This window comes from Ambystoma mexicanum, chromosome 6q, assembly GCF_040938575.1.
Source record: "Ambystoma mexicanum isolate Mex_15411 chromosome 6q, UKY_AmexF1_1, whole genome shotgun sequence".
NCBI classification, from domain to species: domain Eukaryota; kingdom Metazoa; phylum Chordata; class Amphibia; order Caudata; family Ambystomatidae; genus Ambystoma; species Ambystoma mexicanum.
In genome coordinates, this window is record NC_090937.1 from 747,178,867 (window position 1) to 747,206,014 (window position 27,148).

The following is a 27,148-nucleotide window of genomic DNA, read 5'->3' on the forward strand; positions in this document are numbered from 1 at the left end:
CCCGAGCCTCCGGTCTTGACATAGAATTGTGAAACCACCGCGCACATTAGTAAAGCTTTTTATTGTATATCAAGACTGGGCGCTCGTATTATGATTCTCGAACTTTATAACATAAATCCTATTACTCTGTGGTCATTAAGCATTTATTTAGGTGTCCAAATACAAAAGTATACCATTGAATGTATTCCTTTGAGCGCCTGGGGACCAACTCCGTTGGTGAAGGCGCGCGGTACAAATACCTAACATTAACAAATAGTTATCTTTTAAAAAATGGCCGCCGTGTTCACATGCAGTCTTGAGTTCATACAACGTTCTTTTAATGGAACGAGTTCATGTCTTATTGATAATCGGCGTGCAATTTGTCCTCCAGCCGCCAGGTGACACTGTAGTAGATGTAGTTGTGTCGATAATCTCGCTCTCTTGACTTCCTTTGCAGCGACTGCACAGATCCTGTAAAGTCTCGCGTGAATATCCACTTCCTCCTCTTTCGTTCCCTGAGCTCCAACATGGCAGTCGGCAAGAATAAACGGCTGACCAAAGGAGGCAAGAAAGGTGCCAAGAAGAAGATGTAAGTTCACGCATTTGGTGTGCTGTGCTTGCCGGCGTCTCCCTACCTTGCCGCGGTCGTCCTCCCGCTTTGCGCGAAGCACGGATGGTTTGGATATAATGCGGATTGCCCTGGCTACCATCCTCTTCTCCGTAGTATGGCGGGCCGTTCTGTGACTGCATTTTTGCAGAGTATGTCCCGCCTGTTTTAGATAGTTTCCAACCTCGCTGCTTCCTTGGTGTCTCGGAGTTCGTATTTTTTTAATAAAAAGATTGTTCGGCAGAAGTTGCCTCTTGCCTAGGCTGCTTTTCTTGTGCGCACGCCTTACATTGGTCTTCAAGGTTCGGGGTGCCCGGCTGCATCCTTAATTCCATACATAAGGGTCTCTTCACCCTGACCCGCTGTGTTTAGCTATTGCCACTATAGTCTAGGACTTCAGTTAACACCAGTTCACTGCCTGTGCCGAATTGCCCCATTCAACGGTCCTTGCTCGTTTTTTAGTAGGTGCTGCAGTATTCGCTTGCCCGCAAAGGACCAGCTGTTTAAAACTGCAACACGTTGAATATGCTTATTTTCTTCAAAGAACAAGTTTTCAAAATGCTGGAACTGTTTACTTTTGTTGTACATGGACGTTTGTGTAAAATGTCCCTAGAGGCTTGTGAGTCTGATTTTTAGATACATTTACAAGCATGTTAACAGGAACCGGCTCCGGTATTAAAGTCCTGGTCTTATTTTTTTTATTTGTATCTAATAAGTGTCAGTGGTGACACGCCTGCAACAAATCTATAGTGTTGACACGCATGCAACACACCTATAGTGTTTTTTTAATATGTTTATATAGATATGTAATTTACTATAATTGCAAAAGCGGGTTGTAGAAGTGACGAACTGTTCTGGATAGTTTACCACCCTCCATGGGATCGGGTTATGGTACTCTGCTGTAGGAGTTGCTTGAACAGTTTTTAAATGTGTATAAGAAAATCGTTTGTATGGGATGGGCCCTTTGCTAACTTATTTTTCATGTTATACTTTTGAAAAGGCTTGTTCTGTATCCGTTTCCAGTTAATGCTGGCATGCTGAAGCGACCCCATGGAATTTTAAGTGCCCGTGGGAACTCGCTGTTCAAGAATACTTTGTCTTGTTTCGATGTTTTTCTCTTTATTTCCAGCTTCCCAGTGCATATCAGCCGGCTCTAGCGTTGTATAGGCAAAGCAGTCCTTCCTGTTCAATGTTGTTCGGGTAGCTCCAGTTCTTGCAAACCTGAAACGGGTTTGTTTATTGGCAGTCTTCTTTCTCCTGGTAAACTCGAGTGTAGGCCTGTAATTCTCTTCAGTGTAATGTGATACAGTAAAACACGTGGTAAACCAATGCTCTGGATACAGGCTTATTGGTGAAGAAATCCCCGTTGTGGTGCTCTCATTTGCCACTTGACTCTTGCAAATGCAAAAATGTCTGGAACACTTTGCTTGATGTCTGTTTGAGCCGGCCATTGAGCACAGCACCTGATCTGTTGAGGTTTGAGGCATCTCCCAGCCTGTCAACCAGCAAAATGGGTGCCTTGGACCCTATATTTCAGGCAGCCCTTTCAATGAAACAAGTTCTTGTCTACGTTGGCTTATGGTAATGTGGAGATTACGGGCTTGCCCATTCTGTTATTTGCCAACTAGGATACTGAATGTTTTTCATAGGGTACGTTGTGCCGTTGGTGCTGTAAGCTTACGATTGGGACCTGCTTGCAAGTGTCGTCTTGTAGTGCAGGCTGTTTTCCTTGAAGATTTTCACCCACACCCCCTCTACCACATGGGTCAGCAATTTGTGCCTCCCCTGATACTTTGTAGTACACCTCATGATCCCTCACCATTGATGTCTACAGCTGCTTGGAGCTGTAGTTAAAAACCCTTGGTCAGCCAGATGTTGCAGTACCTTATCCTACCAACTTGCACCCTGTCCAGCCCTTTCGTGACATGCATAGAAGTTAACCCATCAACACTAATTGGACCATGGCTAAGCTCTCCTGTTCATCCCTGCCTCTTGACTTCCATACCTGGGGCTGGCCAGACCCAAGTGCTGTGGTTTTGGGATCTTGAGTTATTTCTTTTGGATACTATGCCTATTCATAGCAAGCAGATTGGCACACCAGAGCTGCTTACCTTCAACTGTCAACATCATGTTTTACACCTGCTTCTGTCCTGTCCCACACTGCCTGCACGTGTCCACCCCCCTACTTGCAGCCAAGCCACCAAACGTGACAGAAGGGCCTTGATATATTTGTGTTTGGCTTATGTAGAAAGTGACTGGTTCGTACAGATGCTTCTAAATATATCCTGGTTACCCCACGTGTGTGGGGATGAGGGGCGGCAACAGGCATCCCATAGGTGTCTACATTTGATTTATTTTTTGCCTGAAGTGTTTGTCCTTTGCGTGTGTTCCCCCCCGCCCCCCAGTACTGTTCCGTGGCGACGGAGTAGATGGGTAACCAGATGAGGCCTTGCACAACCTAGATGATAACCTGTTCACCACAGGCTTTTAAACTTGGCAGAGTTGCTACCCATCCACAACTCTATATATACATTGTGGTTATCGTATAAAGTGGTTCTTTAGTTGTACTTTCTTGGTGCCTCCTCGGAGAAGAGGCAGGGTGGGCTTTGAGATGGTGACGGGTTCTGGTTTGGCGGTGTATGTGGCAGGCGGGTCAAATTTGTTGCTGAGTCGTACTGTGTCCTGCAATTGGGGGTGGGTGTGTAAGGTATAGGCTGGAGGGCGACGTTTGTGGGTGTTTTGGGATATTTCCGGTTGCATTTTGTGGCAGTCCTTGATTGTTTTCCTTCTTACCTTGTGGGGTGGTCTTGAATTTGATCTAATTTCTGAAAGGCAAGATTTTTTTTCTGCGTGCAGAACATGGTGCATGGAAATGCTGATTACTTACTGGTAATCTTCATTACTCGGGGTCCTGCTCTTCCTCGTCACATTACTTACCACATGAGGCGTTTGACACAGGACCTTCTATTTCCTATAACTCCTCCCCTTAAACCATGGCCTCCAGTTTAACATATCCAAGCCCGAGCATGGGACCTTCCCTGGAGGGAGAGGGTTGTCGGTACTGTCACTAGGAAGGTGTAAAGACTGGTAGGGGGTGTCTGTACTTCGCTCTCTATATGGTAGAGGAGAGGCACAGAGGGCCCCAGCCAAGATTCTCTATTATTGGTACGTGGTCGAGCAATCAAGGCCTAGCTTATCAGGAGGTGATGCAGGCTGGTTCTTAAGTACAGTGTAGTCCCCGAACCCCCACAAAGGAATGTCCACACACTGTATTACTGAAAACAGTCTTTATATAATTAATATTCAAAGGTATGTACACGATCACAATAACGCACTTTGTACTCGGAAGTCAATAATGATAAATATATACAATTCTAAAGTGGTACCACCAAGGTTATCGAATCTCATTAAAGTGCATCAACTGTATGGTTAAAATGTCACAGATCAATAACGAGTAAACCAGCAATAGAGATGGGCAGGAACGTAAGGTGGTTGAAACAATAGGCAGAATGCTGACCCCTACCGCTAGGCACAGTTCTGTGTGGAGATTCCCCCCCGCCCCCCCAACCTGGGCAACCTGTAAATAAAGATATATAGCACAAGCCCAGTCCAAATGTTCAATAGTCTTACTTCTTCCTGTTAAGGTTTTACCCCCCCCCCCCCAATGTACCTGGTGGAGTAGAGTTCTCTGATGCGCCGACCGATCCTTCTTGAGTGCCTCCCTTTCAGGCGGGAGCCACGGATCGTCGAGAGGTGTCGGAACTTGGCGTTCGGTGTCGGGGAATCGACGGCCCTTCTTGAGTGCCCTCCCTTTAAGGCAGGAGTCACGGGTCGTCTAACATCCGGTGAACAGGGTGAACTACGGCAGGGAAGTGGCAGCTTCGTTCCTAGCGGTGCTCGTCAACAGAGCATTGGCGTCCTGCAAGGAAGAGGCGTGCGGGGCACCTCGGTGACGATAGTTCTGGACCGCAAAAAGATGAACTGTGGCCCAGCAAGGGCGTCGAGTCGTCGGCGTCTCTGTGGTCTTTAGGTGGCGGGAAACCCACCGGTGGATGCTCGTCGACGGTCGGGCCTTCTCCGGCGGGAGACAAGCGGATGCCGATGCAGACGAGAGCGTCCGATATCAATGGAAGTTCTTAGGCCAACGGGAGCCCGGCGGCTCCGGACGGCGGTCGTCGACAGTGGCGGACAACAGTCGGAGTGCTTCTCCTTGGAGTTCGGCAGCAGTCCCCGTATCGGGTCGGCAGCCTGTCAAAGGTCTGTCTACCAGGGAGTGTTGGCAAAGATCAGCTGTGCACGATGGTCCCTCGTAGCTCGGGAAGAGGGCGCCTTACCAGGTCCTCTCTGGGTCAGTCCTTGGAGGCACAACAGCTTTCAGATTGCGAAGGAGAGCAACAGCAATTCTTCTCGTCCAGCAGGGCTTCAAGGTCAAGCGTCAGTTAGTCCAGTTACTCGTCGTAGTGGACTTCAGCTTCTGAACACTATTCCTAGCAGTGAGAGGTCCCCAGATATACTGTTGATCTCCCATTCATTCTGCTGGGTCACACTCAAGCATCCAATCACGACTACGGCATTCACGCAGGCAGCCAATCAGGCACACGAGGTATTCAGGCCATTCACTTCTCTCCAGACACTCACAACAAGTTATGTGTATTGGGACAAGTCGCGAGCCATTCAACACTCCAAGCTGCATTCATACCGGTTTCGGGCAGGGTTGTCTGTCGTTAATCACCAGATACTAGACATCCACAACACAATGCATATTTGTCACACACTATTCACCCAGGTCCCACCCACAGGAGGTACCCACAACATACATCACTGGGACGGCTCCAGCTAGTCAGGCCGGGCCTTCACAACACCATATATGGCATTTCCACCCAACAGCCAGTCGGGAGGAAGGGACGGAGTCAGGGCTTCCCAGGACTTTGGGAAAACAAGGTAATGGGTAATAGAAAGCAAGAGGCCACAGGGGCCATCTTTTCCATCAGGAATCAACTGATCCCAATGGCAGGGCCAGGGTATCCCAAAATGCAGGATACTCCGCACCTGTCAACTTCAGCATGGAGCTGCCACCAGCCCATACCCTGCTCTGCAGGCCACCCACAGGTGCCCAAAAACATACACTAGGGGCGCAGGGTTGTACACCCACCCATGGGTGCCATAAGGGTATCCCACGGGTCCGTTCACCAAACCAAAAGAAAGAGCTGCACCGCCAGGAGTCCCACATGAACTCCTGCACGGAAAACACGACGGAACACACGATAAAAAGCATTAAAGGACAAGGATACAGAGGCCCTGTCCCTCTGTATTTCCAGCATCACAGAAGGGTAGGACTAGAAGTAATGAGGATTACCGGTACGTAATCGGAGCATTACCTCCACGTCCACTTTTCCTCGCCCCAGTACTTGCCTCATGAGGCATACCATTGCATTAAAACGGGGAGAGGTCCCAATGAGACAGAGCCAGAAAGTGCAGAACAAAAGCGCACACCTTTTGACGGAAGGAGCCATCCCCAGAGTGGGAGATATAACACCGATGGTGGCCGACGAAAATGCTCCGATCTGGCCAGGTGGCTGCCCTACAAATCTTCTGTAAAGAAACCCCCCCTCTCATCTGCCCAGGAAGCAACCAACCCCCTGGTAGAACAACCCTGAACTTGGGCAGGCCATAAGCCACATATGCCTTGGAAACAGATTCAATGGCTAATGGAAACCACAGGGGCCTTCCGTCCCGCACCAGCAGGGCTAAAAGTAACCAGGGCAGTCCAATCCTCAAGTAAATCACCAAAAAGTTTGGAGCAGTCAAAAGGGAGTGTAAGGCCAGCCGTCTTCTAAAACTTTTTTCCGATCCCGCAGACGTACATGCCTCAGGGCCGACACACCAGCACCCATGGCCGAGCCACGCACACCATCAAATACCATATCGGACACAAGTTCAACCTGCTGCTGCATGTCAGCCAGCAGAGGGGCACAGTCAGAATCCCCTTGCACGGCCTTCCTTAACTTCCTAAAACTGCTCAGCACAGTTTAAATGCCAGCTGTGCACAGCATGAACCCTCTTGAAGCTGGAATTAACCTTGGGGTTCACCGGGTCCCAGACAGCTTCCTCCTCGACTAACATGCCTGTGAGCTCCGGCGCTTTATAAATAAAAACCTAGCAGAGCGACCCACCAGGCTGGCAAGGATACCATCAACCTCAAATGAATCTGAGAGCAACGTCTCTACCCCTTTCTATGGGTAGGGTATGGCCATAAAGAGGGGCATGGCAATCATCTCTGGGTCACGCCATTCACGAAGGATCTTAGCCTGGATATCAGAAAACAAGGCCACCCTATCCTCTGGGTATGCCTAAACTGGGGAATAGTTGGGTCAGCCCCCTTCACTGGTACCAAGGGCTCAGAAAAAAAACGAAGCAGTTACTCAACCTCTTCCCTGTCCAGATATTTCTCTTCTGCGTCAGCTGATGAACAGGAAGCAACAGAGGACGCTACGCCAGAAGATGAAGCTCATGAACATGACCAATGCCGGCACTTGTGCCCATGCAGAGGGCCATGTCATAGCAAAAATCCTTCCGGGATAAGGAAAAATACCTTGATATATTCTCTTTCCTCCTGTCAAGAGCAAGACACGGAAGAGGACGGGGCAAGGTGCCTGAGTTTTGCAGAGCGCTTTCCTATGGTGTGCATCCACAGCAAAACCACCTGCCGAGCAACCATATGTAAACTGCAGGCCAGGAGAAACCCACCAATGAGGAAGAACAAACATCTAATCCCCTAGGTGTAAACCAGAGTTTCTGTCCAGTTCACTGGAGAACACTAAAATCCCCCCAGCCCCCATGGCATACATGGATTCCAGCTCCTTACTGCAGGGGGCCTGGGAACTGAAGCCCGACCACACACAGCCCCATGGGAGGGGGGGGGCAGCAGTAGTAGTTCCCCAGAGCCCCACGCTGGGAGAAAATATAAACTGGGTGCCATGGTTTAAGGGGGGGGGAGTTATAGGAAATAGAGGGTCCTGTGGTAAATACCGTGACAGGAAGAGTGGATGTGGAGGTAATGCTTCACTTGCTCTATGTTTACAATACATGTGCAGTCATTCAGGCAATTAGCTGGAGCACCATAGTATGCACTGGGAATGCACCAGTTAAGACTGTGAAGCACAGGCAAGTTTGGGTTTTAATTGGTATTAAAGAATTCACTGTTCAAGGTTAGGGATTTTTGCCAGTCTATAAAATGTAGTTTCTTGCTACTGTTGTAGTGTAGTTTCCATTTGAAGTATGTCCGCATGCTCTTGGGCAATTTAACAAGCTGTTAGTTTTGCTGCACACTTTTTTAGTTTGGGCTATTAGGTGGTGCTTTATCAACACATATAGGCCAAACTATTTAATTTGAGTCCAGTTGGGGGGTCGGGGTGAAAGAATGGCATATGAGGGATACAAAGCTTGTGTTTTTGTCCACTCATTGACTGTCTATGGCCTTTCCCATCAAACTTTGTACTCAAAATTGCCGGTCTGTTCCCCCCCACCCACCAAGCAGTCTTCTAAGAGTTGCTGACTTGGAGCTGTCAACATGCTACAGGTGTAATAAAAATGTATTAACGAGGTCTGCCTTCAACCTGTCTATAAGCACTATGCGTGTTCTTCGCTGGTCTTGGTAAAAAAAAAAGCATTGGCAAAACGACAGTTTTGGTTGGTGTATATGTAGTCTGCATTTGATGGGCTTTAGATGCCAAGATACACTAACTATTTTGCACCCGTTAGCATCAATGGCCAGGTAATATCACTAGGGCAGTGCCTGGCCAGTGCCTTTCCCATGCCTGCGCAAAAACCCAAACTTTTGGCATTGCCAATGCTTTTTTAGTGTTCCAACTTGGATGAGCACAATCAAATCTTGCCTGAAACTGTGCGCTTCCAATCACATTCTGGGGGTTTGGGAGGTCTATATATTTTTAGTGACCTTTGGGAATAAAAACCTTCTGAAATGTGATTTGATTTGAAGCTGGTCAGGAGTACATTAAACTAAAGGTTAACTCTTCAAATGTTAGCAAAGGCGAGCGTTTAGGATTGCTTTAACTGTAGAACTGACCGTTTTGGGTGTTAACACAATCTTCTTTCTGCTTCTCCCTGCTAGCGTTGACCCCTTCTCTAAAAAGGACTGGTATGATGTGAAGGCTCCAGCAATGTTTAATATTCGAAACATTGGGAAGACTCTAGTCACCAGAACCCAGGGAACCAGTAAGTAATCTGATTCCTGACCCCACCCCCTTCTTTCCTTTTCAACCTTGGTGCGCAACCTGGGCGTTTATCTTTTCCCTCCATATTTACTCTATTGCCCACTTCTGCCTCTATACTCTGTTTCAACATTGGCCGTGCTTTTCACGCTATTTATCTGTTTGTCTCCTTTTTTCTGTACCCCCTCGGTCCTCTATTACATCCACTAATTCCCTTCGAATCCCGTCTTTTGTATAATTTTATTTCGATTGTTTTCAAATGCACACATGGCCCGGCCCTCTTCACCTCCTCTCTCGTTCTGTCTTTTTGCAATCTCAATCTATTTCTCTTGACTGTTCCTAAGCCCCCCTCCCCTTGTGCCAACGATTTTTTTTCTCACTTGGCGCCTAAAAACTCGAATGCTCTGCCTTTCACTTCATTTCTACTCTTTGCGTTTTCCAAACTAATCTTCAACTCTACCTTCTTTCGAATCTACCCTATTAAAATTCTCTGATTTTCTCTGATGTAACCCCCTGCTCATTTATATAATTTTTGGTTGTATGAAATACAAATTCCTTCAATTTGACTTTTATGCCTACTCGGGTTTATAGTTGCAAATGCCCATAATTTTCAGTGCCAAATATGCTGTGCTTAAATGGCATTTTCTAAAGGCTTCCACTTGTCTAAATTAGATTGTGTTGGATTTGAAATGTTTCGTTAACTTTGTGGTGTTTACTAATCAGTCATGAGATATTGCCCATAGATTGTTCAAACGCCATGAAATGCAGCGTATAATATCCACAGTGGATTGGGGCACATAACTTATCAGCAAGTCTTTTTGCTCTCACAAGCAGACTTTTTTTTTTTCTCCGTAGAAATTGCCTCAGACGGTCTCAAAGGTCGTGTTTTTGAGGTGAGTCTCGCTGATCTGCAGAATGATGAAGTTGCCTTCCGGAAATTTAAGCTGATTACAGAAGATGTTCAAGGGAAGAATTGCCTCACAAACTTCCATGGTATGGACCTCACACGAGACAAGATGTGCTCCATGGTCAAAAAATGGCAGGTGAGTACTGTCAGAATGCTGCAAGAGTTTAACTCGTGTTTGTGAATAAGGGCAGTACAAAACACGGTCTACTCTTGCCATCAGTTATCCAAGTGCTCTAGGACATACATCTGGGTGTAACCTACCATAAATATGAATCTGATAACCACAAAATGTACGGATGAATTATGAGGAAATTAAGTAATTGCATTTTTAGTATTTGGCTACGTCGAGTCAAACTGTAAACTGCCATGGTTTTGTTCTGTGGGATGGTAGTGTAAGGACAATCCTTCATCGCAAAGTGAACTTTTTAACACGTTTTTTCTCCTGAGGGTAAAGGGCTTGCTTTTTGTACTAGAAAAAAACAGGGTATACCACTAACTGCCCACCTCAGTAATGGGTGGGTAGGGGGGGAGACCTAATCACAAGATAGTTCGGATCATTAAATTATAAAAAAGATATCAAAACAGACATATTTTAATTCGTATATATCAGACAATATGCTCACATATATATCAGACAATATGCTCACATGAAACACTAATGTGCAGGTGTAACTTGAAGAGCAAGCAACACAATAACACTGGGATCTCGCCCACAATGAGCTGTTTTTAAATGAACTGCAAAAATTATTCATATGAATGTCGAAGTGATGTTAGTAGCAGTTACTTCAACTAGGTAACTATCCAACATGAGTTAAGGCAGTATCAAATCCAGATGTTCATCACGTCATATTAATAATTTTTGCAGTTAATTTAAAAACGGCTCTCCCTGTGGGCGAGATCCCACGGTTGTGTTGCTCTTCAAGTTACACCTGCACTTTTATGTTCTGTGAGCATATTGTCTGATATATACGAATTAAAATGTCTGTTTTGATATGAGGCCTTTTTTGAATATAATTGAATGATTTGAATATAATTGAATGATTTGAATATAATTGAATGATTTGAATATAATTGAATGATCTGAACTATCATCTTGCGAGTAGGTTTTTCCCATTACTGGTGTGTGGTAGAGGTGGGTATACCCTGCTTTTGTTTCTATATTGACTCCTCCAATACCACAGCCCCATACAAAAAAAAGGAACTCCTTGTTTGCTCAAAACTCTTCTTCACTTGCTTTTTGTACTGTATGTTAATCTCTAACATAAACCAGTCACTTTTTGTTCTTGGGGCGCCAGCTGTGATTTGTTGCAAACCATCTTTCTTTATGCTAATAGACTATGATTGAGGCTCATATCGATGTGAAGACTACCGATGGTTACCTTCTGCGGCTCTTCTGTGTTGGTTTCACCAAGAAGCGCAATAATCAAATCCGTAAAACCTCGTATGCCCAGCATCAGCAAGTCCGTCAGATCCGTAAGAAGATGATGGAAATCATGACTCGTGAGGTGCAGACAAATGACCTGAAAGAAGTGGTCAACAAATTGTAAGTCTTTTGCCATTATTTTGTTGGCATTATACCTAGACCATACATGTATCCCCATTCCCAAGTAACTGCTATTTTTAAGATATCTATCACATATAATGGATGAACTTGTGATAAAGAAAGTACGCAATGTTTGTATTGCCCGTTTTTAGCAGTTTAGAACCTGGGTAAGAAAGATGCTGTTAATTGGGGGGGGAAGTGGTCATACTGGTCAGTGAATATAGACCATTTAATTTTTATTCTGCGCGGGCATAAGATTTTTCTACTGGTTGCCTGCCTTGGAGGTGCACTACTCTTTAAACCACCCCATATCGCTTTTTGGTGCCTTCACTGACGCACTGTAGTGTTCATTTAGTTACAACTGCATATATACTAGCGCTCCAACTCCATGTGCTTATTTAAATGGACCACAATCTTGCTCTCCTGCCCCACCCTTTTTGTGGTTCCCTCCCAGCTGGATACTTGTTTTAGTGAACAAATATCCTGGTTTCACAAGCATTGTTGAAATGCATCACCCAAGGGGTGGCCACACAAATTATAGATTTACAGTAAAATGTAATCTTGTATAGCTCCCTGCCATTTTTGTTTTTTACTGCAAACCATGTCTGAACTATTTAAGGGGAGCCACAACTTTTACCTGGACTATGGTTGCTTAACTACGTTATTGGCAACTCAGAAATCCACTTTATTTTGTTTTATTTCTCAGCTGGAAGCAAAATTCCTGTACTTTTTACCCACACCCTGGACAGCACTCTGCTGCTCTGGAGCTCGGTCTGCGCCTTAAACAAAATGTATTTGGTCATGGTGATATCTGGATGATACTTCTGCCCATTCCCTTGCCCATGTAGTTACTTTTTAAACTACTTCGGACTATTTCAATGGTCGTCATTCCGAGTCAAATTAACAAGGATACAAAAGCTCTGCTGAGGCGCTTTCACTTGGTCAGTCATCTGAAAAGCGCTGTGCTGCATCAATCGGGGAAACTAGCTTCTGGATTGTGATGACTTAACACTGGTGATATGGCATTTTATAATGGCGAACTATCCTACTCAGCAAATTGGTCATGCTGCATGTGGTTGAAACATGGTGGTGGGAAGTTTGATCGGGCTGTTGGGTCGAGCTGCACTTTTTTCTTCCCCCTTCAAGCTAATGTGCTGCCAGAGACTGGGAAAATTAAATTTATTTCCACGGGCTCAAAGCTTAATTTGTTGGTCAGGACAACCTTTTAATGACGCCTTTTATACCTCTACTTGTTGGGGGAAGACTTCTCTTTACTGCACATTTCCTTCTATTTATGGACCTCCAAACCTTTTGCTTTTATTTTTAATTCAGACCTTCTTTTTGCAGTGCAGCTGCGTACTTCACTACACTGGCCTTTGCTCATTTGTCATGGGGAAACTGGCATGTCCTACAGGCTGTCGGTACTGGGGGAAATGTTTCCCTTAGTCTTGTTACTTTGTTTCCACTTTTGGTAACTTTGTATCATAGTACAAATGGGGGAACACGTTTTGTTTTGCTTTAGACTAACACTCAGGATTGTTGGTTACTTTAGGTGTGCTAAAGAGACAAGCTGGTGGCAGCAGCTACTTTTTTCATATTCTTTGTAATTTACTTTAGCCTTGATGTGTTTGGCTACTAACTGTGGCTAGGGTCCAAACATGGCTGTACCACCTGGTTTTTCGTTTATTCCTTGTCTTTACCCCTTCTTCCTGGCCTGTAAGGCTGCCCAGGAAAGCATACTTGGTGATCTACAGTAGCCCTGCGAAGGAGCTGCGACCCTTGGAGGGAACATTCGTTCTCAACGTCTGCTCTCCCTACAGCCTTCGGAACTGCCCCTGGACTGACCCGCTCAGCGTTTGGGCTACTGTTCTGTAGCTGGCGCGGTTTCGGGTTGAGGCATGAAATTTTGGGGGGGTTGTTCCTCCGCTTGTGCTTCAAGACTCACCTCTGCGAAATATGACATTAGTATCAAGGGGACCAGAGATGGGGGACGAAGTCAAGACTGTGGCAAGTGAATCCTCTTGCGTCGCTGTGCATTGGTGGCAGTCATCCGAATGCGTCCAGTGCTGAGGGGCCCTGCTTCCAGATTTACTGCGCTCTTAACCTGAATACTTTAAACCAGCATTTGTCGCCGACTGGAGATGTGCTAAAATGAAGCTGACCGTCGGAAAATCTACCTCGGGGTCCTCTTCAGAAGACCTGTCCATTCCTAAGAAGAATCGGAGTACGGGGTGGTGAGTTGTAACGATACCTACCTGAACCCCTAACTCACTCTTAAAGTAAAATTTTTGTAAATTTTTTTTTTAGTGGCTTTTAATAGTTTGGCTCTGCCATTGCTTGTTCGCACAAGCACTCTGAACTTTGGAGACTTTTGTTAGTTAAAACAGCTTGTCCTCTACCACTTGGATCTGTTCACTGGACTCCATCTTCATTTTTTCCCAGCCTCACAACTGTATGGAACTTTTGGGCACGATGCCCCATACACCTTTGGGATGGACCTCTGAAGCCTCTGAAGCCAGTATTGTATCTCTGTGGACCTGTAGTGCTAATATGAACACCCACCTTCCTTTACAGGGGTTTTATGTGTATTTAGCCCTAATGAGATTGTAAATATGTATCTAGTGTGTGTGTGTGTGGTATTACTGCTATATTTTTCAGTGTCATGTATATTTATAATTGTTCCCTGACTTTTCATAAGCTCACCACCTCGTAAGACTTGGCCTAGAACACTCGTCCACCTACCTTGAACTGTTTGGCTATAGCTTTTTGAGTTGTCCCTGCCGCAATACTATGTTGGCCTTCTATACATCTGTCTCCCAGGCCACATTATAGCTGTGGGTCCCAACACTACCACCACCCCACCTGGCCAATCTCCACTAGTGCACTAATGGTGCTGGTACAATGGTAGCATGCAAAAAACAATGGTTAGTGGTACCAGATTTCGACATGGTGTGCCCTTTGCTTTTCAGTCAGCTGCATGTGTCTTTTGGGGAACAATGAAGGGTAGGGCTTTGCAAGTCTCCAACCGCAGGGAGGCTTGTGGGCCACAACTCCTCGCAGCATTTGTGTGAAAGGTTGCAGTCTTTACTGTCCTGGTGTTGCTTGCGTTCTGGGGTTGGGGGGGGACAGCAGCTGATGTTGTTTTTTTTGGGTGAGACTAGAGCTTTTCTTTGTCCTCTCCTGCCCACCCACTAATGTGCATAGTAAAGGTTGCGTGCAGCCAAGGCTATACCCTTGCAAGGGGATCATGGTGGTTAAGCTTGGTGTTGACTGACCATCCGGGTTACAAGTAACTGGAGGGGGTGGGGTGCTATCAGTTGATCACTGGGAGCTGATGGACCACTGGTCGCTCTGGAAACTTGACTAGTTTGTTGAGTGAGGTCCAGGGCCAAGTTTAATTGGAATAAATTGAGTTCACTGGCAGCAGTGAAGCAAATGGTTCTGCTTTTATTAGAAATTAACTAAACTGTCTAATGGTTTCAAACCAGTTAACCCTCAGCATCCTGTGTTTTGGAGCTGAATATTACGATTATGTAGGTAGATACGTCTGTGTCGGAGTTAATCTAAGCAGCTATTTCAGACAATGGGCATGCACAAAAATATATTCTGTATCCCAAATTGGCTTGATGTTTGCATGTGAGAACTGAAATGGGCTGAGTTTTTCCATGAGAGAGAACTTAATCTTGAAGAAAACGTAATATCACAGCTTAAATGGCAAGCAGGGGCTGCTCCCCTAATTTTATTCAAATTACGTCCAGCTCTTCTTTTTGAATCTTGGCGATGCGTAGCACTGCTCTTTGTACATGGAACCCAGGATGTAAACATTGTTTGTGTAGCTAACCCATTCTACCCCCTCAAGCCCCGCGCCTTTGTAATTTAGCGGAAGGCATAGCTCATTTTACATGCCCTGCAAACACCATTGCACTGCACCGCTGCCGATGAAGCCACCTTTAACGACAAATTCGAATTGCCTAAAACTATCAACCCAGTTTAGTTCATGGCTTACCGCTCCTGCACCCATCCACACGCCAGTCAGACTTGGGCGACTAGCATGGTCTTGGCCATCCTCACAACTAATTCAATTTCTCCCAAATTTGCACTCTGGTCACTCTGAGGGTGTTACACCAACATCGTTTTGGGACCACAATTGCTATACAATTGAATGAGGGATCTTTTTAATCTGATATTCCACAGTAGTGAGATGGTGTTTCTGTAACCCAAGGCCTGGACTATCTATCGCAGGCCTTCTTGAGTACACTCTTCTGATCACACAGCTAATATAGACTGGTTGGCACATTCCAGGAAGTGGTTGTCTACATCTGGGCCAACCTACTGTGCTGCAAAACAATGTCCTCCCAGTGTTCCCGTTAAAACTGTTGTGGTACTACAGTGGTGGTACTATAGTGGTTCAATCATCAAAATTGGGTTTTCCGTTAGAACTAGATGCCATCTGTTTGCAATCCAAGCATTTTGTGTCTGGGTTTTTTCAAAGAATTCGTGCTCTCCGCCCCTCCCTCCTTTCCATCCTACACTTGAGCATAATTTTCAAAGAACGTCTTGCCATTTGTTCACTCAACCCTTAACCACCCCACACCGCCTCTACAGATCCCCCTACTCATTACAGCGGTTTTCGCTGCAATTGTGTTGCGGTGTACATAACCCAAAACAATTTGCAATGGAGTAAACTGAGCTAGTGGAACCATGGGTGCTAGCCACTTGCTCAGTGATTTAGGGTCCTGTTTAAAGGTCAAAGTTGCGTAGGGAGAAATGGGCTTTCTGAAGCTTAAAGAACCAAAAAACAGACGAGTCTCCCAATAAAGGTGGATCGAAGGAGCAGAGTTCAAGACCAGTGTTAAATCGTTCATGAGATAAAGGAATGGCAAAGGGAACTCCAGAACAAACCTTAAATCGCCCCTTGGTGGGTTTTTTTTCAGACTATGGTTTTGAGGAAACCAGTCTGCTGGGTTTAGGTCAGGAACCAAGAGGGGTTAAGTTTCCCGCTCGTCCAATGCACTTTGGTTTGCCAAATTCGGGTGTTTTGGCCTACCGGGGGGGAAAAAACACTTCTCGCTTAAGGATTCAGCAGTTGCTGGGGCCCACATTTTTCGATAACGCGTTCAGCTGTGGTACAAGTAGTCTATCCTGGACATAAGATGCTGGCCAGTGTTTTGTGCATGAAGGAGAGTAATGGTCGAATCTTTTTGGTTGTGTTTAAACAGAAGAAGCATTTCTTGATTATCTTAACTTGCAGTTCTAGGATTAGCTCGTCCATTAGGATTCCCAGGTTTTTTACAACATTGGCTTGTGTGGGTGCTGTTCCCAGTATAGTGGGCTAGGGGATGTGCTGGTTACTTCCTTGGTTGTTGGATGTAATCATTTCTGTCTTGCCCGGGTTGATTTTGATGTTGTTGTGCATTCATTGGTAGAGTTCTTTGAAACAGTTTATCAGCGTTGTTTCTCCCCTTGTTCATTGCTGATTTTTGGGTGCCCTGTGTAGTTGTAGCAGGTGAAGCCGTCTCTTTTGATGAGCTTGATTAGTGGCATCATATAGATGTAGTCGAGATCCTTGTGGTATTCGAATGTGCTGTCCTGCGGTCTGTATCTGAATGGTTTTACCCAGGCTGTTTGTTCTTTCGGACAGATTTAATCCAGAGCAGCGCCATGTTGATCACTATTTCTTCCAATCTCTTGATGGCAATGTTATGGCTGACTGTTAAATACTGCTAATAGTATCAGTGAGTTCTTTAGGTCATCCCATATAGAGTAGCGCTGTCTGTCCTGCTCATGGATCTAAAGCCGCCTTGTGCCTGGTCCAGTAGTTGGTGATTTTCCACATGTTCCAGTGTTTGTTCGTAGACCTGGGTCTCTAGTATTTTTGATGGATGGTGAATGTTTGAGAGCTGTCTGTAGTTTGACAGGGTTCCACGTCACCTGTTGTGCACATGAGTAGTGGTTTGTATGCAGATATGAATGCTTGCAGTACTCTCCCCATTGAGTGCTGAAGGGTTTAAGTAGAATTTCGATGGTGTGCCCTATGTAAGGTTTGATTTATTGATGTCTGGTGGGCAGGGGACCATTGGGAGCCTACCTTGCTTTTATTTATTTTTTTACCATGTGGAGTCTTACTATTGAATATTTGTCCAAAGCTTTTCAGCCTGTTGTGTGGTCCTGGCCTAGATGGAGGATGGAGCAGAGTCTGGTTGATTGGTCTACTTTGTATGAGCCGGTGTAGGTCTGTTTTTATCCTTCATCTGAGAGCATCATTTTTGGGAAGGTATAGGTGGTGTTGCAGCCCGGGGATTTCTCATCTTGTTTACGATGAATAGTTCTGAGTGTTGGTGGCTTTTGTCATCCTAGTACTACTTTTTGGTATAAGTTTCCTTTTAGACTAGTCTACTCAAAACGGCCTGTGATAGGCCAGGCTTTGGGCTACAGAAACACCATTCACAGGAGCAGTAGTCAATCTTGTGGGGCGGCAGATAAAAAAACAAAAAAAATGTCACCATAATTATGGTCCCAATGCAAGGCATAAATTAGTTTTCAAAAATTGATTAGCAGAGTTTGCTAATTCTTTTTTGATTAGCAAACACCCATTTGATTAGCAATTTTGTACTAATATTTTTAATGTCAACAGAAGTTATTTGTACCCAAGACATGAAATGAGCAAAAATACATCAGTTTTGCGTACCGCTGAAATATTAGGAGTCAGGCCTTGCAAATGCTTCAGCTAGACCTGCACATCGGGCAACTTGGTTTACCTATTCAACCTAAGAGAAATACTCTACCCAAAGCAATGGAGGACAACAAATTGAAACCTGTAAAACTGCATGTCAGTACAAACCCACTTTATGTTTGGAACACTGCTACCACCCAGAGGCCGCCATGCACAGTGAAACCTTTGGCATTTATTTGACGTTTACTGCAAACAAAGTAAATGTTAAAGGTTTTAAACATCACTTGCAAATGCTACTCGCCCTTCATAAAATCAGCTTGACTATGCAAGTGGGGGAAAAAGACTTTGCGAGCCTTAGATGAGTGTAAAATGTAGGTTAGCTGCATGAATGGACACAAATACATAAGATATAAAGGCTCTAAAAACAGTTGTCTCCTGCAGGTGCAATTAACATAAAGCGAAGCAAGCTCAGGAGGCCTACTACAGTTTTTGGTATTGCAGTAGATGTACAGATTGGATGGAACTATTGATCACTACTTTGCATAAGCATCTAGTTTGCATAGTGTATTCGTTATATGAGAGGCAAGAAAGACTTAGCAGAGTGGATTGCATAGCAGGCAGGCAAATGAGCAAACTAGGTCGAATATTGTAGTTTGTGGTCATCTCACTTTCAGGTTACCTGGTATAAAGCAACAGGGTGATTTGATAAAATGTCAGTGAGTATGGGTTCACTCATGGGAGTGCCGCCAGTTGCAAGATGTATTCAACCTGCAGTTTACAGAACTAGGTTTGCCATCAAAAGCATTGGATCATGTACATTTTCAAAAGTTTTCACTTGTCAATATGATGCATCTCCCCCAACAAAATGAATTGTAGTTGACACTATGAAATTTAGAACACTAACCTAAACTTTACTGGAGATGATGCAGTGGTTTACAGTATCAATACTGTAATTTTGCATTATGTAACAACTTACATTTCAGGAATGGAATTTCAAGATTGTCTTTTAAAAAAATATACTGTTGACGCATAGTGGTCTTTGCCAGACAGGACATTGAAAGCTTAGTAAAAGTATCATCCCGATTATTTCTGGTTTGCAATTATTTGAAAAAAGACATTCTTGCCTAGCACTCCCACACATGCCTTGGCACTAAAAGTGGAGGAGAGTATTACTGCTGCACTTTCTCTCCATTAGCACTTGTGAACAGAGAAAGATTTAAGGGAGCAACGAGGATGAGAGGAATGCAGGGCGAGCTGTGATTTAATTGAAGAGGGCAACTTAAATAGCTAACTTTGCTACACAAGTGCAGATTTGATTAGCAAACCTACAGAATTGCATAGCAAATTGCTATGCAACACTGCTAATTTTTCCTTTGCAATGATTTTTGTTTTTGGTAAATTGGTTTTTTGGCTTTTTTCTGAAATTAATGTGGGGTGTAAATCATCTTGCCACTATCTTCTTGTGTTATTAAATTTTTTTTTAAAATCCCGTCTGTGCAGTCTTGGCATCATTTTAGGGATTGGTGTGGTGCTGTGGTTATGGCACAGTGCGCTGCACAACATAACTCAGGCTAACTTTGGTGATGGCGCCTTGGAGGCTGGCTATGGTGTATGGCAGTTCAGCACCAGTTTAACTGCATAGGTCAGGTTGGCTGCAGGCACAATGACAACCATCCGGTGCAGCGAACTATAGGGTGTATCTGGAAATGGCCACCTGACATGGTTGGGCTAAAAGCAGAATATGGGTACCTGATGCAGTTAAGCTGAAAGCAGAAGAATATGGCTGACACAGGCTAAAAGCAGAATGTGGCTGTCTGACATAATTGTGCTAATTAGTATAATGGAAGTGCCTATCCTGTCTGCCGCATGAATGGTTTGCTTCATCACTGCTTGTTTACGTTTTTTTAAGGAACAAAACTCAATTTACCCAGGCAATAACAAACCTTCTGGATATTTGTGTTGTAACATCAATGCCCCTGACCCCTTTGAGTGTTCTGGGCTAGTCTCGGTGTGATTTGGGTGGGGCAATAAGGTCTTCCACAAGAGGCGTGCTATTGCTCGTGGCTGGCCAAATGAATTTGATTTTATTGGATTTGATGTTAGGATTTGTACCATCCATTGCGTTTTGCATGGTTACATGTGGTCTGGATATGAAGGAGTTGGATGGTTTTGGTTGGTGGAAGCTGCTGGCAATGAAGATTGGTGCGTACCCTGAGCTGAGTCTACGGTTTCACTGTGCTGTTGGACAAATTACTCTGCATTACTAAGAGGAAATGGTTATGCTTGTATTGCGAATGTATCTTGGCCTATGGCTTGTCATTTGATAAGGTAGTTATTTGTAGTCTCTTGAGCGGGTCTTAACTTCGGTTTTCGTGTGTAAGGTGGAGAAAGTAAGTTGTTGGCAGTGTATGTCATGCAAGTTATTGCATGAAAACTCAGTGCGAGTGTTGGTTGTTGGGGATTTATGTGAATCGTGAGCTGAAGCCCTAGTTTTGATTTTGCTATTAAAGTGGGAAGATGTTTGAAGTATAGATTGCTAACGTGGGATTTTATTTTGAAAGTTAAGAGGAAGCTTTGTGGGAGGGAGGGCGGGCATAAGTCAAGTGCACAATGCTGGTGTTTGGGGGTGAATAACTATTTAAGGAATGGAAGTGGCTGATACTCTGCAGGCAGCATCCTTACAGAGCAGACTGAATATGTGTAAATGCTTTTTTTCTGGGCATTCGGCAGTTGTGGGACTGTCTGGCAAAATGATTGTAGTTTACTCTGCATGCAATGACTGACTTCACCTAATGCGGGTGTTGGTCGGGTCAAAAAATGCCAACGGTTGGCATGGGGGTAGGGGGGGTGTTATGCCCATCCACACATATATATATAGCTGCCTTTTTGTGGTTTTTAGTGGGTTTGGCGAGTGGTGGTGAACTTTTGGCATACTTTTGTGTTGCTTCTCCTAGAGCCTAGCTTTCTTGGTGGTGTTCTGTACAGGGGGTGCTGGGGCACTCTCTTTGGATAAATTCCAAGAGTCCTCAGTAGGCAATGCTTGGGTAAGGAAATGACAACACAAAGCCGCAGTAATGTCTTTTGGACTTGCATCTGCCGTTTCTCCCACTAACCGCCCGATCTCGATACATGCACCAAGAGGCTTGCCAAATAGGTATAAGTGGAGCTATGTAAAACCAATTTTGAATGTTCAAGCTTTTAACCTTTTGACTTGCTTAGTAACTTTTTTTTGTTTTAGGATCCCAGACAGTGTTGGCAAAGACATTGAAAAGGCTTGCCAGTCGATTTACCCACTTCATGATGTCTATGTACGCAAGGTTAAGATGCTGAAAAAGCCGAAGTTTGAATGTAAGTGTTTGATATTGTGAACAAGATCTAATGTTTAACTCGAGACCTTTGCTTGAGCTGTCTTCAAATTGTTTGCGTCCAGCCACGTGCGTCACTCCCCCAAAAAACGAAATGTAGACAAGCTGACTGACATAGCGACATTAGCCATACCTACATATAAAGCTAGTCCAACCCTCCCAAATGTACACCAGATTGAACTGGGGGGGGGGGGGGTTCTTCATTGCCCTCAAATAATTGACTTCGAGCCTGAAACAACTAATCACTCCTGCTCCCTCGACCCTATGACTTGCCCACTAGATTATTATAGTTGGGGGGGGGGGGGAATTGTGCTGGGGTGATAAGACGGGAGAAGTTGGTTACTGCTGCATATAGTTTTCAAGCATGATGGTGTGATGTATAGGAGTGGGAGCCATTGCTGATGTTCGTTCATCGCTTGGCCATTATCAGTAGCTCCAAGTATACTGCCTTTAGGGTAGGAATGAACCTTTCAGAAATTAACTTTTTGGCACACTGTTGTGGTCTGTAGTAGCAACTGATTGTTGAAAAAGCAAATAATCTCGCACTTAACAGGATGGATGTCTCAAACTCCACTAAGGTTGACGCAGCGTTTTGTAGGGCCTCATACAGCACAGTATTCTATTAAAGGGATGGTCTAGTAAAAAATTTTATTTAAAAAATAGGAAGTTTTAAAACGGAGAATGCTAGTATTTTTTTTGTTGCCTATGTAACATTTTGAGCTATTCAAGCCCAAAATTCGCAAAAGCAAGCACATGGGCGCATCCATTTTGTGAAATGGAGGCCCTCCTGTGCTGGCTTTTGCGGCACTAATGAAGGAAAAGCCAGCCAGCTGTAGGGCTACTGCTGGGTGGGTTTCCCTTCATTAGTGCTGTAGGCGGAGGACAGGGACCGGAGACCAGAGCAGGAAAGCTGCAGCTGAATCTCGGTAAGTGCTATTTATTTTTTTTTAAAAAAAGAAGCACCAGCTGCCGTTTTTTTCTAAGTTTTCCGGGCTGGAGGAGCCCGGAAAACTTAGAAATAAAACCGCAGCTTTAAAAACATTGTATTTATGTTTGCGGTCGCTTTTGAAGCAACTGCAAACATAAATACGTTATTGTGTTGGAAAACGCTGCGGTTTTTCAACACAACTGCGTTTTCTGCCTGAATCTGCTTTCCCATTTGGGGCTCTCGGGCTCCCCACGGGGAGCCCGAGAGCCCCAAATGGGAAATCAGCTGCAGGTAGAAACACTACGCGGCATGTAAACATAACCGCGTGTGTTTCTGCCTGCTGTGGCTATCACTTTGGGTCTCCGGTGCTCCCAGGGGAGCACCGGAGACCCAAAGTGAAAGCCACAGCAGGCAGAAACACACGCGGTTGTGTTGGAAAACGCTGCAGTTTTTCTTTCCAAGTTTCTCAGGCTCCTCCGAGCCGGAGGAGCCTGAGAAACTTGGAAAGAAAAACCGCAGCGTTTTGCAACACAAATGTTGTATTTATGTTTGCGGTCGCTCCAAAAGTGACCGCAAACATAAATACGTTTTTAAAGCTGCGGTTTTATTTTTTCCGGGCTCCTCCAGCCCGGAAAACTTAGAAAAAAAACTGCAGCTAGTGCTTGCTATTTTAAAAAAAAAAAAAAAATAGCACTTACCGAGATTCAGCTGCAGCTTTACTGCTCTGGTCTCCGGTCCCCGTCCTCCGCCTACAGCACTAATGAAGGGAAAGCCACCCAGCGGTAGCTTTTGTTTACTACAGCTGGCTGGCTTTTCCTTTATTAGTGCCGCAAAAGCCAGCACAGGAGGGCCTCCATTTCACAAAATGGATGCGCCCATGTGCGTGCTTTTGCGAATTTTGAGCTTGAATAGCTCAATTTTACATAGGAAGTTTTAAAACGGAGAATGCTAGTATTTTTTTATGTTGCCTATCTATTTTTTAATTTTTTTTTTACTAGTCCATCCCTTTAAATTTGCCAAAACCATTTCTGCCATTCTTCATTTGGGTACAGGAAGGTGCTTCTGTCCCCGTTCCTAACGTTTTGGGGCCTTTGTAACGGCATGATCTTACTGATCAGTGGAGATTTCCCCACTTAGTAGTTACTTACTCTTGTGAGTGGACTGGTGTGATGTTCATTGGCAACTATTACACTGGTAGGTTCTGCTTGGTGTATTGGGACTTTAGCAGATATGTCGTAGGCCCTCTTGAGAACAAAGAAAGAACATGTTCAATAGGTAGGTTTTCTACGCAGGTGCATCTTGCACCATATTTTAGCTCATTGTACCTTTCCTAGAGAAGATCATTTCATCAGTCTGGTACCTCCATCCCGGGCAGTCCAGTAACAAAATGCAATTCTCTAGAGTACCAACCCCAGACACTTGTTTGGCCTCGTGAGGTAAAGTTGTGAATCTCTACACACTGAGCACTGATTTTGACCCCAAATCTGAATTCATACCTCTGGTGCTAGATTTCCAATTGTTTTGAATGGAAATGTATCGCTTCTCTAGCTAATGCTGTCCATTGGGGTTGATGAATCTCAAAACGGTGTTCCTGGCTGTAAATACCAAGGGTCATTAACGTGCATAGCTCACTTAAAATTGTACCGTCGCTAGCAGACCCGTTGATGAATTCTCACCCCTGGTGGGTATACTGCAGGCCGGCTGCTCATCCCAAGTGACAGTATATGCTCACAGCATCATGATGTCCAGCAGACACCAGACTGTAATGGAGTCTGCTTTTTAGTCTCTAAACCTGAAATGTTTAGAATAGGACTGCTTCTGAACTCGCAGGAAGGAGTGTCTTCAGGATCGTACTCCTGGCTTGAATCTGCTCTGCCAAAAAGAGCAGAGAAGGTGCTTGCATGATTCCCTGTCAGTGAAGCCAGACTTGCGCATTCATTTTGGGTCATGGCAAGCAGCCATTTATTTGGCTTGCAACTAATGGCAGTCTACCTGGAACCCCCACCAACTATCCTGCCCTCGAGATGCCCTATCTTTATCCTTCACTGGTCATCTGACAAAGTTCTTGCAGCGCGACTAGGCCTTCTGCAAGACTTATCCTGCCGTATGAATGTCCAAAGTTTTTAGTCTGTCCGTAATGTCCAATTCCAAATGTGACCACCTATTCTGGTCAATGGGTCCCCACCTAGTGGTGTTGCCCTGCACCTTAATAAATGTCTTTCCATCTAGTGAAGGGATGTTAAACCTTCTTGGCCACATGGAGTGATTTATTCTTGCCAGTCCAAATCTCAATAATGCTCTGCCTGCTGTCCTTGGCCCAGTTACATTGGCAGAGATAGATCGACTGAGAATTGGCAAAACGTAAATGGACAGGGGTGAAGTGATAAATCGAAGATATATGGTACAATGACATTGGGGTGGGGACCGAATCAAGGCCTCATTGTAAATGTCAAACTGCAAAGGAGTCACTGTCTTAACTCTGAACCACATGGGATTGCGTTAGACTTTGGTATGCAGTCCAAGATGTCCTTGACCCTACTTCTGAAGTTTAGTTGGACAGTGGGCCCGGCTCGAGATTCCAGTTCCAATCGGAACCAGACTTCAAGTACCCTGCAAAGCAGGGTAACTTTCGTAAAGAAGACGAGAGATCTCACTAGGTGAGACAAGGGGAAATGTAATCCTCTGCTACAGTTGCCTGACGGCAAGTATTTGAAATACACCTGAGCGGGCTCAAATGGAGAGTCCAGATCCTTTGATTTGCAGAGGATTAGTTAATGGTTTTTGTGGGTTTTTTGGCATGGATATTTTAATCAAATGTTTTACCACATAATACCAGACATGCCAGTCCCAACCCCCACCATCTGGTTTGATGGTAAAAATGATTAGTGTTTGAGCAAAATAATGCAATTAATTGGGGGCAACGGGGGGGGAGGGCTGGAGGGGAGAAATCGAGTAATAGACCAATAGCCTTTCAGAACCAACTGACACTTAGGACCTCTGACATCAACAGTTCATGCATCCTCACATTGACATGTTTCACTGTTGCTCGAGCATGAAATGGAGTATACAAATCTGCAAACAATTTTTAAGCTTGCCATCTATGCAGTCTACCCTCTTGCTGAATTTTTTTGACAGGACTTATGAACAAGTTTGCTTTGTGCGCAGATTTGGTGGTACACTTTAGTGGACTGTAGGGATGCATGAGCAGTAGTTTTCTAAATGGGTGGTTGGGGTACAGATTGGACTGCATGATTCGCCAGTGTAGAGGTCTAATGCAGCTCCTGGCACCTAGTGTTTCCAGTGCTGGGTAGTTGCTAAATCTAGTTCTGATCCTGAAGCCCAGTTGGACTCTTGTGGCTGTGGTATGAAGGGGTTAGTGGAGTTATATGGGGAAGTGTTGTGGACTTATAAGGGAAAGCATTAGTTGTGAAACCTGGTTTTGAGTGAAGGGCCACTGGCTGCTGCTTTTAGGTAGTTAACACTTGAGCGTAGTTACCTGGTTTGGCGTGTCTTTTCAGCTGTAGTACCCAGAAAACCCATGTGCAGGGTGTCTAACTGTCAAAGCCTGTCACACAAGATGTGTCAAACAAAATGGTTGTGCCTTGAGGTGGGTGCTTCCCTAATGTTTGGCTCGTTTTTTGATAGGTATTATGTGGTCAATAACAGCCTTTGAGTTGCATGTCTGTACTGCTTTGGCGGAGTGGTTCTGGTGGCTTAAGTCTCATCCTGTCATGGCTAGTAGGTTGAAAGGATCAGGCTGGTCTAGTAGAACATTTAAACTTGAACTGAATACAAAGTTTTGATATTTTTCTAACCAAGTGTTCTTCCTCTTTGGAATTGTAGAATCACCTGAGCCACAATTAGTTTTGATTGGAATGCAAGTAGCTGGGCAGGTTTCTAATGCTGTACGAGGTTTTTTGAGCTACACCACGTTGACGTTTAGCAGCCATGGAATTGTCTGTGGTGGACGAGATTGTTGGTGGCTAGCTTTTTGCAGGGCACAAGTCGATGGGAGACACTGCTACTATTTGTTTCAGAGGGTAGTTTCCGTCGCTTTTAAAAAAAAAACGAAACAAATTTCGACTCTCAATGGAAGTAGTACACGGGGCTGCAGCTGCGTTTTGAATCTTCTTGGATGAGTGGCCACAGACTTGGCTGTAAATACTCGGGGATCTCTTATGAATCTAGTGTTTCCAATGTATGTTCTGCCATGCAGAACATTTTTATTACAGATGGTATGAACAGGTGTGCACATTTTTATACCCATAATGTTGTTAGAACATCTGTTCTCTTGGCAAATAACGATTTGTCCTCTGCACTTTCTTCACTTGGATTGACAAATTGAGGTTTTTGTTTAGAATATGATCACTTCCTATGATGTCACTGGACTTGCCAGAACTACCCCTTAACTTTTTAATTGGGACATGGCGTGGCTGCGGGTTTGTTTCTACCATTGGTAGTGTTTTGCTGCCCTTGCAGTGATCCGATGTAGTTCATATTTCTGCGGCATGCTCTTAAGTTACTAGGTGCTGGCACCACTCTGGGACATGGCATATAGTTGTGTGGTGATTTGCTCTAATTTGGAAATTCTTTACTGTCTTGTTTTCTTTCAGTGGGAAAACTGATGGAGCTGCATGGTGAAGGTGGCACCACCGGAAAACCTGCTGGAGATGAAACTGGTGCAAAAGTGGAACGAGCTGATGGTTATGAACCCCCAGTGCAAGAATCTGTCTGAACACGCTGGTTGCCTGTACAAAATAAAATGAAATGTATATAATGTGTGGCTATTATTTAGCAAAAGCAGTGCTCCTTTTTCAAGGTAGCAACACAAACCTATTTGATAAAACTTTGTGGTAGTTGGTTGTGCTCTGAACACCCATCACCCTGTGAGCTCGGTCCTTTAACATGAGTGGTG

General features: G+C 44.7%; 1 protein-coding gene across 1 annotated transcript; it reads left to right on the top strand.

Annotated features, from left to right (window-relative positions):
• Positions 1–313: 313 nt before the first annotated feature.
• RPS3A (ribosomal protein S3A) lies at positions 314–27,010 on the top strand. The gene is made up of 6 exons (XM_069631265.1): positions 314–568; positions 8,718–8,821; positions 9,673–9,860; positions 11,059–11,267; positions 21,179–21,288; positions 26,847–27,010. The coding sequence occupies exons 1-6, from the start codon at positions 507–509 to the stop codon at positions 26,966–26,968; spliced, it is 795 nt and encodes a 264-aa protein (XP_069487366.1). The 5' UTR covers positions 314–506; the 3' UTR covers positions 26,969–27,010.
• Positions 27,011–27,148: the final 138 nt, after the last annotated feature.